The sequence below is a fragment of the Acanthisitta chloris genome, unplaced genomic scaffold, assembly GCF_000695815.1.
Source record: "Acanthisitta chloris isolate BGI_N310 unplaced genomic scaffold, ASM69581v1 scaffold16832, whole genome shotgun sequence".
Classification (NCBI taxonomy): domain Eukaryota; kingdom Metazoa; phylum Chordata; class Aves; order Passeriformes; family Acanthisittidae; genus Acanthisitta; species Acanthisitta chloris.
The window spans coordinates 786-15,943 of record NW_008661235.1 but is presented as its reverse complement, the minus strand read 5'-3'; the positions used below and the strand labels follow the sequence as shown (position 1 = coordinate 15,943).

Below are 15,158 nucleotides of genomic sequence, written 5' to 3'. Positions count from 1 at the left end.
CCTTAAATTCTATGATTCTATGATACAAGTGTACTTTAATTTTTAGAGAGTTACTGGAATGTTCTGCTCAATGTGTTTGGGTTTTCAATCCATTTCAGACGAGGTTTCTCTGAAGCTCTCAGAAATGTACAAGAAGGAACTGCAACTCAAGCAAACAATTGTAGGAGACATTGCTCATTGTGCTGACCAGGATCTGATGCTGGTGTATTTGTCCTCGTGGCTATACCAGCCCTACATTGAGAACAGCAGCACTCTGCTGCTGGAAGCTATGCTGCTGGAAACAGGACACAGACAGTGCTAGAATTCCAAGGGTTCCAGGCCTGGCTGATAGTGATGCTTATGTGAAACTGAAATGGTTATTTGCAAGGCTTACCAAGTAAGTTGAATTTTTGTAACTTATTAAAAATATTTTTCTCTCTTTGTATTTATTATTTCTGTCTCAGCTGATGCTCCTTTTTCTGCATGGGCCAATCTGGTTTGGGTTGCTTTATCCATTTCAGACAGGCTACAGGTAGTTAACTTAGTTAAGTGGCCCTAAGCTGAAACCTCCTAAGCTTGGTAAGGGAAATACATCAGTTTGCTGCAATAACAGAACAGACAGACATGAACTGGAAAAGTTTTCTCAACATGTTGCTGTGTTGAACAATGAGGATGTTTCTGACAGCGAATCAAGTTCTATTCTTAGCCCAAAATTCTGGCATCTAAAAAAGAAATTGTGCTGTAGCTCAAGGAGAATACAATCGGTTAGGAACAGCTTTGATGGGTTTTGTTATTTCTCTGTGCAAGTGTTCCACCTAGTTGAACAGCCACCTTAATTTATCTGAGGAGGGCCAGACCTGTGTCACTATGGAAACACCTTCATGTTTCAAAAATATTTCCAGGGACAAGAGGTTGGTTCACATATAGAATTGTTCTTTCCAGATGAGAAGAGGTTTATTGTATTTCCCAGCATGTGCAAATCAATAGGGGAGGCAGAATTGAAGCAAATTTTCATTTTCTGCACAGGTGGAAATTGTAGGTTGTTCTTGTTTCTTAGAGGAGATAAGCTCTTCAGGAAGGGTCTTCATATTCCCAGCCCCCCTTGTTTATTGCCTGCTGTTGGACACAGGAAGATCAGTGCAAAATCATAGCAGAGATGTTTAGTCATTCCAGCTCTAAGCAGTTGATTGTTATATTTGAAGCCCTCAGATGTAGTTATTGGACAGTCAGTACAACAGAGTGTAATAAAGAATTGATCACTGCAATCAAGGACTTTGTGAGACCAGCAGAACCCTGTTTTGTATACTGCCTTCCCTTCAAGGTAGGTCTGTATCCTCTGACCAGTGCCATCTCCTAAAAAAACGGGGAAAAACCCAAAACAAAGACTACAGCATAAACCCAACCACCAGACAGAAGCTCAGTAACACACCACATCTGTCACAACCACATGCAAAAAGCAGTGTTTTGGCTGATCAAATTCACCTTCTGCTTGGGCAACCAAGAGAAAAACCAACTAACCAAAAAACCCAAACCCAACTATGGTCAAGGGACATAGTAAAGCACATTATTTCATCTCTTTATATTCAGTTTTAAATCTAAGTTCTTCTTCAGTAACACCACCATGAAAAAAATCAGTGTTCATACTTGGTTCTGCAGATCATAGAATTGTTAAGGTTGGAAAAGACCTTTAAGGTCATCACGTTCAACCAGCACCACCACCATGTTCACCGCTAAACCATGTCCCCAAGTGCCACATCCACACGTTTTTTGAACATTTCCAGCAATGGTGACTCCACCCTTTCCCCTGACACAACTTGAGGCTATTTCCTCTCCCCCTGTCACTTGTTTCCTGGGAAAAGAGACCAACCCCCACCTCATCACAACCTCCTTTCAGGTAGTAGTAGAGTGATAAGGTCTCCCCTGAGCCTCCTTTGCTTCAGTCTAAACACCCCCAGGTCCTTTCAGCAGATTTATCCAGTTATCTGAGTAACCTCATCTGTTCAGCAATGAGGCAACACACATTTTAAGGATGTGTTACCAGTTTTCAGTCATGTCTGTTCATTTAAGGCTGTTCTTTTTCACCTTCTAAGCTGCTTGAAAGAAAACAGTGCCTTGGACAAGAAGATGCTAGGAGGCAACCACAAAATTATCATCTAAGGAACTGAAAGCATGAAATACAAAATAGCCCTTGGTAAGTGATTTGCCAAGTTTTCTGGCTGCCTAGAGAAACAAGGGTTATAGCCAAGGATACCTTTGTGTTATGATTCAACAGTACAAGGCAGTGTGGAGTTACTAGGAGGGTCAAGGCATAGAACTCATAAAGGATGCATGACCTGAAAGAAAAGAGTGTAATACAAGTTTCAACAAAAAATTAGGCCACCACAGACTAAAGTAAAAAAGAATTTGGTGCCTCATTAAGGAAAATCAGATCACTGTGATGCACCTTCCCATTTATGCCTAAGTAACAGCAGTTTCTAAAAGTGTGGCTGAACATTGGACAAGCAACTTAAACACATTCCCAACAGTTCAGTACAAATCAGTGCTTGTTTGAGGCTATTTTTGTCTCCAGCTCAGTGGATGGTTATTTCAGTGAGGATCAGCTAGGCTGTCACTTTGTTCCTGGAATGCACAAGTGTGGATTATATTTAAAACTGCCCATTTTCCAGGCAGATTTATGCACATCCAGTCTAGATGCTACTGAATATTCAAGCTAGCTTTGAAAAAAGTGCAATAACAAAGTGGGGTTTTTAATCTCAGTGGAACAGAAAATGCACATTTTTAATATAGCTTTTATTTTTACCCATACACAGCTTGCCAGTACACAGCACATCACTGCTGAGCAGCAGTACAACTTACTGCATTTTCAGATGGCTAGAGAGAAAAGGAATTATGTAACCAAAAAAAAAAAAAAGGGAACAGTGCAACAGTTTTAGGGTTGACAGATTTCCACTTTCCACCCATCCCCAACATAAAAAGCAAAGAGAACGCTGTTAATCCTAGAATTTTTGGTTGCAATGCTGCTAGATTTATAGAAACATAAGTTATAAAAAAGTACAGGGCAATAGAAACAGTTTACAAATAAGTTAAATTTCAATTCTCTCAGTCTTCACATTAGAAAAATATACATTTTTAGAATCAGTCTTTCCCAGAAGAAAGCTTTAGAGGGTTTTGCTAAATTTATGGCTCAAATTCACTCTGCTAGAGCAAAATATCTTCACTTTGGCCATCTGCTTCCATTGCCAGCAGTGCTTCCACAGTCTCCAGAGGTATCCCCTCGGGAGTGCGAATGTGCATGGTGGTGCCGTTGGCATCGGTGACAATGACGATGCCTTCGGCCCGAGACAAAACAGCAGCATCTGGATGGGACAGGATTAGCCCATCTGAAGTCTGGATAAAAATCTGGTCGTGTCCCTGAGACAAAAAATCATGGCTCTCCTCAGAAATCTCAAAAGCTACAGTTTGATCCACACTCACTGCGTTCGCCAGCTCCTCTGCTCCCTCCGTCCCACAGGAAAACTCACTCCCGGTTTTAAAAGCAGTTCCCTGGCTCCCAGGAGCAGCCAGGGAGGCTCCTTGCACAACATCCTGGTGTGGCTCAGGCTGAGCACTGTGGGGGTAGTTCATTGGCACAATGTCTGTTGAGAAAACCTTCTCAAGTTCCTGCAGCTCCTCAGTCATAGCAGCATTATCGAGTTGCTCAGAGTGTTCTTTAATGGCAAAGTTAGGGTTTTCTTCTTGCAATTCCTGATAGTTTGGATTGTGACTGTTTTCTCCACTGGTTGGTGAGTCAGGGCTCTGACTGCCCAGTGCTTGCTCTGACATGGAGCTGCCAAGTTGAGGAGCTGCATCCTCACTCACAAAGTGCCCTTGGACCAATCCAGGTGAGCCTTCTGCTCCCACAGGCAGCACAACCTCAGTGTGCAGCAGGGATGCATCACCTTCCATGTCTGCCCCCTGGATGTTCACAGGTTGGGAATACTCTATCCTCATTTCCACTGGCTGGGAGAAGGTCCCTGAATTTGCAGCATCCATTCTAACTCCTGAATCCCCAAGGGCACTATGTTCCTCTGCTGTGGGTAATGGACTTCCAGCTGTGCAGCAAGCATCCTCTGGCAGCAGGATTTCTCCATTTAATGGATTGAAACCTGAAAATGAGAAAGAAATAGAATTTTGTGGGGAAACCTAATACTGCATGACCAAACAATTCTTTTTCAGCAATAATTTGGGGGGAAAAGCTAAACCACTTCTATGCTTTCTTCCCCAAAATTAGCCAACCTGAAGCACCTCACATGTTTCATAGCACTTCCCAATGAGAAAGCCAGTGTAAAAATTCTTAAGGAATTTTTTGGATAGTGAAGCATCATTGAGTATTTCTGTACCAAGAGAACTTACATTAAAAAGCAGCATTTTCTCTGTTAATCCTGAAAACAACCTGGGCTGAAAGTCAAACTCAATATTCTTCCATTTGTCACACAGCCAATAACATTATAAGATAAAGACTTTACCAGGCACAACCTTGTCAGCTGCTCATCCCCATCACCATTACTCAGTTGACAGAAGCATTTAAACTTGATAAAATTCCTGTTGATAATCACCTGGGCTCAGACATGTCATCAGGTTTCTACCTACCTAATGAGCTGTGCTAACAGTCCCAGCAGCACTTTGGTCCTGTGATAGGAAAGGTAAAAACCACAAGAAATGCAGAGTTTTACCAGTTACTTGACCTGGATCAAGAGCCAGGTCACAAACCCTGCAGGTAGGTGAACAAGAACTACTAAGCTGCAGTAGTATGACCTGTCAGTTTTTATTAGTGAAGGCCCAAAGGAACAAGTAGGTTGGTTTAGGGTTATTTTTGTTGTTAGAAAGATATCAGTGCACAACAAAGGAGGCCTAGGAGTGCAGAAGGGACTATTTTTAACTAGCCAAAGCCCTGCTAGTAAGTGCAGTGAAGCAAAGTTTGAAGAACTTATAGCCAGCAGAAAAGCATAGTACAGCAAGAAATCATAGAATTTTAGGGGTTGGAATGGAGCTTTGAGATCATCCAGCCCCAACCCCTGCCCTGGGCAGGGACACCTCCCACCAGAGCAGGTTGCTCAAGGCTCATCCAACCTGGCTGTGAACACTGCCAGGGTTGGGGCAGCCACAGTCTCCCTGGGCAATCTGGGCCAGTGTCTCACCACCTTCACAGGGAAAACTTTTTCCTAATATCTAGCCTAAATTTCTCTCTTTCAATTTGTACCCATTGCCCCTTGTCCTGTCCCTGCAGCTAACACAGTCCCTCTCTGGGAAATACATGTTGTCATGCCTTTCAGAGAAAGAAAAACAAACTAAAGGGGGAAACAAAACTACAACCATTAAAGACATGCAAAGGGCAAGAGAAAAGCCAGTTCCAGCAACACCAAAAAGACAGATTTACAAGGAGGATGGTACTGATAGACACATCTTACTAGAGATTTACTTTCCTTTCACTGTTACCCTGCCAGTCTGAGGGGCTGGGAATGGAAGAGAAAGATGGGATAAAAAGAAAGGCAACCACCCAAAGAGTATGGAGCAAAAGGAGGGCAATGAAAGTGATGAAGGGCCTTGAGTGGAAGCCACATGAGGAGTGGCTGAGGTCCTTGGTGTGTTCAGCCTGGAGGAGACTGAGGACAGAACTCATGGCTGGATACAACTTCCTCAGGGAAGGAAGTGCAGGGACAGCTCTGACCTCTTCTCTCTGGGACCAGGGACAGGACCCAGGGAATGGGCTGAAGTTGTGTCAGGGGAGGGTTAGGCTGGAGATTAGCAACTGGTTCTTCTTTCCCCAGAGGAGTTTGGGCACTGAACAGCTCCCCAGGGCAGTGTCACAGCCCCAAGGCTGACAGAGCTCCAGAGGTGTTTGGCCAATGCTCTCAGGCACAGGGTGTGATTGTCAGGGATGTCTGTGCAGGGCAGGAGTTGGACTGGATGATCCTCAAGGGTCCCTTCCAGCTCTGATTACTCTGTGAAAATGGCACCCCAATTCCAACAGAGGATGTATTCCAATAGGGATACAAGACAGTCTGCACCAGCTCTCTCCCTCCCCCAGGATCCACAGAACTCTGCTAATTCTGCTATTGCAGCCTGCTGGCCAAAGAGGAAGGACACACACTCTCCTTCCTCTTCCTCTACTCTCCCACAGCTGACAAAATGGTCATGCCCTGTGTTCACCATGAGGGACAGGAAGCATTCAGGGAGCACACAGCAGGACAGTTCTGTGCTCACAGTACTGCAGTAGTATCAGTAACTGGATTGTCATGCATCCAGAATTGAGCTACTGCTGTGGTCTGCATCATCCATAACCTTCCCCCTATCATGAGGCCTTCCCAGTTAAACAGCTGCTTTTGAAGGACTTGGGAACCAACTTAAGGAATGAAACTTTAAGATAAAACCCACAGTAGGCTGAAGAACAAAGAGCTGTGCTCAGCTCCTCCACCAACAGAACAGACTAGGAAAATCCGAAGAGGTTACCATCTTTTTCAAAGAGTGCACACAAATTCCCACTCTTCTCTTTCACTTCACCTTGACTGGCATAAGCATTATTCACATCCTCCATCACGTCTTCCACCTTGGTCCTTTTGGCTGGTGGCAACAGTTCCTCCCCTGAGCTCTGCCAGTACAAGAGAGAATTAAGTGGCTGCCACCAGAACAGTTGACAACATTGGAAAAGATCACAAACTAACTGTGGGCACTTTTGGCAGTGAACTAATCATGCCTGAGAACAGGATTTACACTAAAGGTCCTCATAAAGGTAAGGATTTAAACACACAGAAAGGTAAGGATTTGGCCCTCACACTTTGCCAAAATGCCAGCTTGGATTTTGGATACTTGGTTAAACAATCTGCCTTTGCTTCAACATTAAAGCACCTCCCTGAGCCTCTGTGTTTAGCTGGACCCACAAAACCTGCTATAAGCTCTGTCCAGTGTCAATACAGGCTGTGCACAGCCTGCCCAGCTTTGTTTGCTTACTGAAGAGAACATCAGCAGCTCTTAAATTTAACCACAGAAAAATTTAACCGCAGAAAATGAAAGAAACACTAGTAGTATTTATCCACCACCACAAACAACTCTGGATTAAATAAAAAGGAGATCAGATAAGGGCACAGACCATGGAGATGTGACTCCCAAGAAGAGGAAACACAGCTCTGTAAACAGCCTCTAGGTGGTCAACTGACTTGTCAGAAAGAAACTGGTTTTGTGCCCTTCTATCTACCAGTGATTAGCAGAGCAACCACTTCAACATCTGAGCCTGCTGTAGGTTAGGCCATTTCCTCCAACACAAGTGACTAATACCTCCACAAAATTCTTACATCTCCATGTCATGGCATTACCTGTAAGCCTTTGAGATTCTGTCCTCCCACAGTACATATTTAGTGTGCTAGTTCATGTGCTCTGCTATGATACTACATTGAGAAACATCACAAAAGCCTTACTTTAACATGAGTCAGATACTACCAGTATGAGTTTGTAAGGAATAATCCTCCTTTGAACAAGTTTTCATTTGTCTTCGTTTCATTTGTCGCGGTCACAAAGGTCTCCATACCTCAGCTAAGCGTTTCTGTCCCAGGATCTCCACAGGTACTTGCTCACTAACCATTTTAACTTCACGTTGTGAACAACAGTTTGCACCTTGTGGCTTTCCTTCTCCACAGAGTATTTCTGTAATTCCGAGTGATTCAGCAACCTTTAAAAACAGATAGAAAAGAGTAAAACATAACCTCTCAAATCAACACATAACTGCTGAAATCATAGAATCACAGAGTTTAAGGGTTGGAATGGAGCTTAGAGATCATCCAGCCCCAACCCCTGCCCTGGGCAGGGACACCTCCCACCAGAGCAGGTTGCTCAAGACTCAGCCAACCTGGCTGTGAACACTGCCAGGGTTGGGGCAGCCACAGCCTCCCTGGGCAATCTGGGACAGTGTCTCACCACCCTTAGAGTAAAAAACTTTTTTTCTCACATCCAACCTAGATCTTCCCTCCTTCAGTTTGAACTCATTACCCTTATGAGGTTTCCACACAACCTTCTCTTCTCCAAGCTGAACAGCCCCAACTCCTTCAGCCTGTCCTCACAGGGGAGATGCTCCAGTGCTCTTAGCAGCTTCATAGCCTCCTCTGGATTTGCTCCAACAGTTCCATGTCCTTGTTATGCTGAGGGCACCAGAACTGTTTGCAGTATTCCAGGTGGGTCTCACAAGAGCAGAGGGGAAGAATCACCTCTTTTGACCTGCTGCCCACATTCCTGTGGATTCAGCCCAGGATTCCATTGGCTTTCTGAACACAGTTTAACTTTCTTAAAACTGATCTAGACCTACAGAGTATTTATTCTGACAATCATCACAGCTCAGTGCAAGTATTTAGGTTCTTGTGTTTTCTCCTAGTCTCCACACTGCTACAACACGACCTTCATTTGAAGGTGACTATTAACAGGCAAACTCGAAAGAATTAGGAGTGCAATGGTTATATATAGAACCCAGAGCAGAGCTTAATAAAGAAGATTGTTGAGGTTCTCCACATCACATAAAGAACATTTAAGTCTTCCTATTTGGAGGATCTCTGAGTAGTTAAGGATTTTGTTCCCCCCCTGACATTCCATTCCTGTGCTTCATCCTTAGGTAGGTGTGCTGCTACCCAACTTCTCAGGGCTGGGTTGGTTTGGGTTTGGCCTTGTTTTTCAAAGTGCAGCATTCTGTATTAAGACTGCACATTAGCACAGAAGAGAAGCAAGAAAGAGGTCCCATATGTCTTTCCAGATACAGCTCCATAAACAATCAACCTGAAGAGCCACTGAAGTAATAGTTTGGTTTTATAACATATTCACTACCTTTTACACTTGTTAGCATGAATGGGAACTGCACAGATGCATTCAGTTTGTCCTCATTTTGCAATGAAACTACTTAGCCCTTTGAATCAAGGTCACTCCTTTTAAATATAGACCTTTCCTTCCTGATCAAACATCAGGATGTACTTTTATTAGCAGTTAAGGCTTGCAGCAACATGCAGCTCCATACTACCCTAGATATGCAAGGCAGGGATCAGCACTGCTAGAATTGTTATTTCTAGTTGTATCCACTGACATAAACTGGAATTGTAGATTTATTAATGGATCTCTTTTTCTCTTTGGTTAGTTGCTGGACTTCTGACAATAATGTCTATTTTTGCTAATCACAAAATCATGTTTTCTTCTAATAAATTTACCAGCCCAATGAAGCTGATCAGAAATCATGAAGTAAATAATTAATCAGTAAGAATTAAGTAAATTAAAGTAACATTTAGTCAATTAAAGTCCATTAAACAAAGAAATCATAGTTCCAAACAGAGTGCTGTATTACCTTAGCATCTTTTATTTCAACAGGCTGCTGGCAACTCACAGAGTCAGAACTACTGAGGTGATCATAAGCCATTTTCTTTACCATCTTATGCAAGTCTTCAAATTCCCTGTACACATCTGGGAAGTAAGCTTTGGCTGGATAGCCTTTTTCAACCTAGAAGTAAGAGGGGAAAGAAAAAAGGTTTTTTTCACCCTGTGTTTTAAAAAATGAAAATCTGTCAAGTTTGTTTTGTTCAACAGTTTAAAATAGAATCACAGAATCAATCAGGTTGGAAAAGACCTCTGAGATCAGAGTCCAACCTATGACCTAACACCAACATGTCAACTAGGCCATGGCATGAAGTGCTATGTACATAGAATCATAGAAACAGAGTTTAAGGGTTGGAATGGAGCTTAGAGATCATCCAGCCCCAACCCCTGCCCTGGGCAGGGACACCTCCCACCAGAGCAGGTTGCTCAAGGCTCTTCCAACCTGGCTGTGAACACTGCCAGGGTTGGGGCAGCCACTACATCCCTGGGCAACCTGTGCAGTGTCTCACCAGCCTTAGAGTAAAAAACTTTTTTTCTAATATCTAACCTAAACTTCCCCTCCTTCAGTTTGAACCCATTTCCCCTTGTCCTGTCACTGCAGTTCAGTTTCTCTTTAAATCGCTCCAGGGATGGTGAATTCACCACCTCCCTGGGCAGCACATTCCAGTGTCTAATCACCCTTTCTTGGAAGAAATTCCTCCTAATGACTAACCTGAAGCTTTCCTGGTGTGGCTTGAGGCTATGTATGTCCTCTTGTTCTGTAGCTAGTTGCCTGGGAGAAGAGACCAACCCCCACCTGACTCCAACCTCCTGTCAGGGAGTTGCAGAGGGTGATAAGGTCTCCTCTGAGCCTCCTCTTCTCCAGGCTGAACACCCCCAGCTCCCTCAGCCTCTCCTCATGGCACTTGTGCTCCAGTCCCTTCACCAGCTCTGTTGCCCTTCTCTGGACCTGCTCCAGCACTTCAGTGTCCTTGGGCACAGTACACAGACACATTCAAGTCAAAAGATGCTGGAATATTCAAAAATGCCACTGAACCAGGCAGCAAAATGCAAAGCTTTCAGCTGAGACCTACCAGAGTTCTGCCTGCATAAGGCTGAAGTGATGTGTGGAACATCTGTGTGTTGAATTAGGAAATTCAGTGATGTCTCTAAAGAAATCTTTTTATGTATACTAAGTGTCCCTAAAATAATGTACCATTTTTACATAAAAACTCACCTTCATCAACAGGAATTCATACACTGTAACAAGCTTTGTGAGGCGTGGGAGAGCCAGTTCCATAAAGTCCTCATTATCACACTGTTGTATCAGCTGTCAAAAGCCAGAGAGAGCTGATCAGGAAAGAGCAGCCCACGGGTTATGCATCCCCTTTTCAGAACAGAAAACATCACTACTTTTTCCATTGATACCCTTCTTATCTCGTAGGTGAGAACAGCTGCAAACCTAACACCAAAACAGGGAATTTAGAAATCCTCAGAACAGTTATGAACTCATCTACAGACAAAACTGCTGCTAATTCACAGAAATAACAGCAACATCAGTAGCTTTAGGAGCCATAAAGGATCTACAACACCCAGGAAACAAAGAACAAATTGTGTTAGCTTCATGGATTTTAATCCCATCCTATCCTCCCCCAAGACCTTTGTGGGTTTGGTTTGGTTGTCTCTTTTTGATGTTGCTCAGCTTCAGTTTGGTTTATTCCTTTTACTGTGTTGGAGGAGATACATGATAGTAGATATTATAAAGGATAACAAGAGTATATCTACATGTCAAAAATCCCTTTCCAGACTGAGTTCCCATCTTCCCTTTTTCCAGCATTCTGTTGGAGGTATTTGTTTCTTAAAAGGCAACTTAATGTTTTCTTCTTAGAAGACATCTTAGGCTTTCATCTTGTCAGTACACAAGGATGTTAAAAAAAAAAGAATTGAAAAAAAATCAATCTTTTTGAAAACGATTCAGTTGAAACAAGTGATTTAAAGACAAAAAAAGGGGGGGGGGGAAAAGAGGGCAGGGAGAAGATACTTGTGAAGTAATTGCAGAAGAGAACCATACCTCTTTTAACCTAGCTTTTCTTCTGAATACATTGTGCTCTGCTGACACACTACTAAGTGACTTTGAAGGGGACTGACCAGGTCTGCTCAGCCTTCCAGAACACCTGGATCTTCCACCCATCCTTGGCCGACCACGTCTCCTCGGCCGCCGGGGCCTTCCAGGGCCTTTGGGGGTCACTGGACCTCGCTGTCCCGAACTGCTTTCGTTTTGCTGCTCTGCCAGCAACTGCCTGCTGTCCTCAGGCTTAGAAATCTGAGTTAAAAGAAGGAGAAAATATTTATTCACCATTTTAGACACTGTTTTGAAGAAGACATTTTATAATGAAACAAACAATAAGTAGAGGGTTAAAAAATGCAAAGCTGGACACAAACGTAACTGCAGGGAGTTGTGGAATAAATCCAGCACTGCTGCTTCTGCATCATAGATATCTGTGCCATTCCTTCCAAAATTAGCATTTTTGGGCTACAAAATGTCATACAAAATAGAGAGATTAAGGGAATACAATTAAAGAGCTGTTTTAAGGCAGTTAAGTACACTTAATATGAGAGTCAGATGAGATGTTAGAGAAAATATTTTCCTTGTTAGGGTGTTGAGGCACTGGGATATTGCCCAGGGAGGTGGTGGAGTCACCATCCCTGGAAGTGTTTAAGAGGCATCAGGATCTGACACTGGAGGATCTGGTTTAGGGTTTAGGGGTTCCAGCAGTGACAGGTTAATGGTTGGACTTGATGATCTTAGAGGTCTCCTCCAACCCTGACGGTTCTATGACTAATATTCTGGAAGTAAAATACATCCACTTCAAATAAAGAGACTGCAGAAATAAAACTGAATTAGCAGTAAAACATATCCAAATAATAATTTGAGTTTCACTATAACCATGTCAAAGCACTTTACATGAACAACACAAACTCTGAAGCCACAAACAGTAACTAAATATCAAAATATTTTGCCCAGTTTCTATGTTTCACAATCCATAGCCTTCCCTAGGAACACAGCTAAGAAGCAGCTTCTGTTTTAAGACCACACAAAAACTCAAAGTCCTTTTGCTATTTTTAAGTGATCGTTGTGATTCCAATGCACTGTTTTTTACTATTCAAAGCAGTGATTTGTTACTGAACACATCTTCCCTTCTAAGCTAGAGTGTCTAAGAATGTTCCAGCATCCTTCAAGCAAGGAGTTTATGAGAGTACTGAGCTGTATCAGCCTTCTTTGCCCAATCTGTGCATTTTCATCCCAATGCTCAGTAGCTCCCTACAATTCTACTGATTAGGAAAACTCTAAAAATGGCAAATTTGTGTCAGTTCTGTCCAGGGATTAAATCACTAAATTAGTTCTAAGTCTGACGTAAGACCATGCTGAGTGTGGAGATCTTGATTGGCTTCCTGTCCATATCAATGTAGCAGCTTTAATACTCCTGCTCTTCTTTCTAGGAAGTTATTTCCCTGGCCAAAACCTCCAACACATCAATGGGTTAAAGAGCAAACCTGAAGAATCCACACCTGCTAGTTAAAAGCAGCAGGTACAAGAGCAATCTAAGAGTCAGGAGTAGGATAATATACAAGACTTACTAAATCATCCCTAAATCCTCATGGTCCTGGGTGAAGTAAGTGCAGCACAGGGAAGTGACAACCACATCATAATACATAGAACAGACTTGAGTATTCTGCAGTTCTCTTTCTCCAAAGATAGATGAGTGTAGAGGCTGAAAGGAGGTTTCTTCGCTGCTTTCTTAAGCTGTAAATTTTCACTCTCCTGAGAACAACTTCACAGTTACAAATAAAAAGCAGTAAATGTGACGCCCCTACATCTAAACAAGTACTTTTTCCTAGACAGCAGCTGCATCAGCTCTTGCTGCAAAATGCCAAGAGTCATTTAAATATTAAAAGAGAAACTTTTCTTTGAAGTGATCATCTTAAAACATCACAGACAAAAATCTGCAGCTGAAGTAGCTTCCAGCCTAGAGCCTCCAGTTCCACCAGTGTTTGGTGTACAGGGGTAGCTAAGCCACACTCTGAAAAGCTGCTCTAGGAAAAGCTGCAGTCCACTGCTGGATTAAAAGGAAGATATTTTTCTGGGATGACACTGCTGCAGTAACAGAAAATGAGGGAGCAGATGATGCTTTGCTGTCATGCTAAAGGCTGTGACTACACAAGTGTTGAAGAATGCCATTTACACAGACAAAGTGAAAACTGCACATCAGAAACCCAGGAACAAACGAGCACTTTTGTTCTGTGTGTCTGGGCAAGAGATTCTTCCTGCAGCACTGCAGGAGACTGGAATTTGATTCTTAGAATCTGTTTAGTGTATTGGATATTTCTGAGCAGTACAAGGCTCTGCAGCTACAGAACTGCCATTCTGCTCTCCACAGACCTGACAGCTCTGCTAAGTAACACTTTACCTGTTCTCCAGCCTTTGAATCAACAGTTTCTTCCAGGCTGGTAGCTAGTGCACTCTCCTGATTTAAGGTGACAGCAGTTGAATCCAAATGTGCTGGACTCATCATTTCCTCTCTTATTCCACAGGCACTGTCCACAAATACACTTCCATTAGGCTTATTTAGAGGTACTTTTTGAGGTGATGACTCCAGCTGTCCATGGCTTGGGTTAAGTTTATAATGCCTTGCTAATCCTCCTTTTCCTATATAAGATTTTTCACATGTCTGACACTTAAACATTTTGGGTTTCAGATTATAATTTGAAGAGCTGAATAATGCATCCTTTCCTTTCACCTTTCCTTCTTCATCATCTTCTATACTCAGCTCAGAGTAGTCATCAGAATCAGACTGGTGACCATCAGCCAAATCCTCCATTTTAATGAACTTATAATCTTTAGCTTTGTACTTGGGGGGCCGTGAAATCCGTCCAGAACGAGTTTTCACTTTCAAGGACTTCTTTAACTTGTCATCCTTTGTCTTTTTCTCAAGGCATGGTGTATTTGCTGAGCTGGCTGCAGCCGTGGTGGCACTTGAAGACCTTGAAGCTCTGGCCCGAGCAGCTTTCTGCCCATTTACCATCTTGGATGTGCGAGTCTTGTTCACAGACACTGATCCAGGAGAGGGTAAAGGTCTCTGCATCAGCAGCTGAACTGGAGACTCGGAAGAACTCTGCAGGAATAGCTGCTGCTGCTGCTCAGTTCCTGAAACAGGCTGTATCCTAATTATCTGGGGATTAATAATGCCAAGTCCTGGTATGCCGGAATTCCTACCAACTGGCTGACTCAGCATTATGGTTTTGGACTGGACTGGTGCCAGTGATGGCATTGGCCTTTCAGTTTCCTTCATCTGTCCTGGCTGAACTTGGACACAAATGCTTTCCAGCTGCTTTTGTGGGAAAAAAAAAAAACAAAAAGGAAGAGTTGCAATTACACAAATAGAGTATCAACAAATGAAGACAATATCAAGATAATCCACACATGCCCTTAAAGCAAAGCGTGAAGAAACCACTGCACATCATTAGCTTCCCATTTTACTGCATCAAAGCACAGATTTGACATCAAAGTATAGATTTCCCTTCCTTCAAGCTATGGGTCTTCCTGCACATTTACTGCTGTGCCTGCTGTTCAGCTAAAGCATGTAAAGTTTGCTTTGAGGCCATGTCACAGCTTTGCTTCCGGCTAGCAGGAACAGCAGTCAATGCCATCCCCAAGGCACAGTCATAACCTTCAGCAAACCAAAAGCAGGAGAACTACAGCCTGTTAAATAACACAGGTGAAACAGCCAGTCCAGAACATACCATACTGCTCAGGTCAAGAA

General features: G+C 43.0%; 1 protein-coding gene across 1 annotated transcript; it reads right to left on the bottom strand.

The window, feature by feature from the left end:
- Positions 1 to 2,760: 2,760 nt before the first annotated feature.
- Positions 2,761 to 14,720, bottom strand: ZNF839 (zinc finger protein 839). The gene is made up of 7 exons (XM_009070160.1): positions 13,806 to 14,720; positions 11,408 to 11,659; positions 10,574 to 10,666; positions 9,329 to 9,481; positions 7,541 to 7,681; positions 6,469 to 6,607; positions 2,761 to 4,124 (listed from the first exon to the last, which is right to left on the bottom strand). Exons 1-7 carry the CDS (start codon positions 14,685 to 14,687, stop codon positions 3,178 to 3,180), a joined length of 2,607 nt encoding a protein of 868 aa, XP_009068408.1. The 5' UTR covers positions 14,688 to 14,720; the 3' UTR covers positions 2,761 to 3,177.
- Between the last annotated feature and the right edge of the window lie 438 nt (positions 14,721 to 15,158).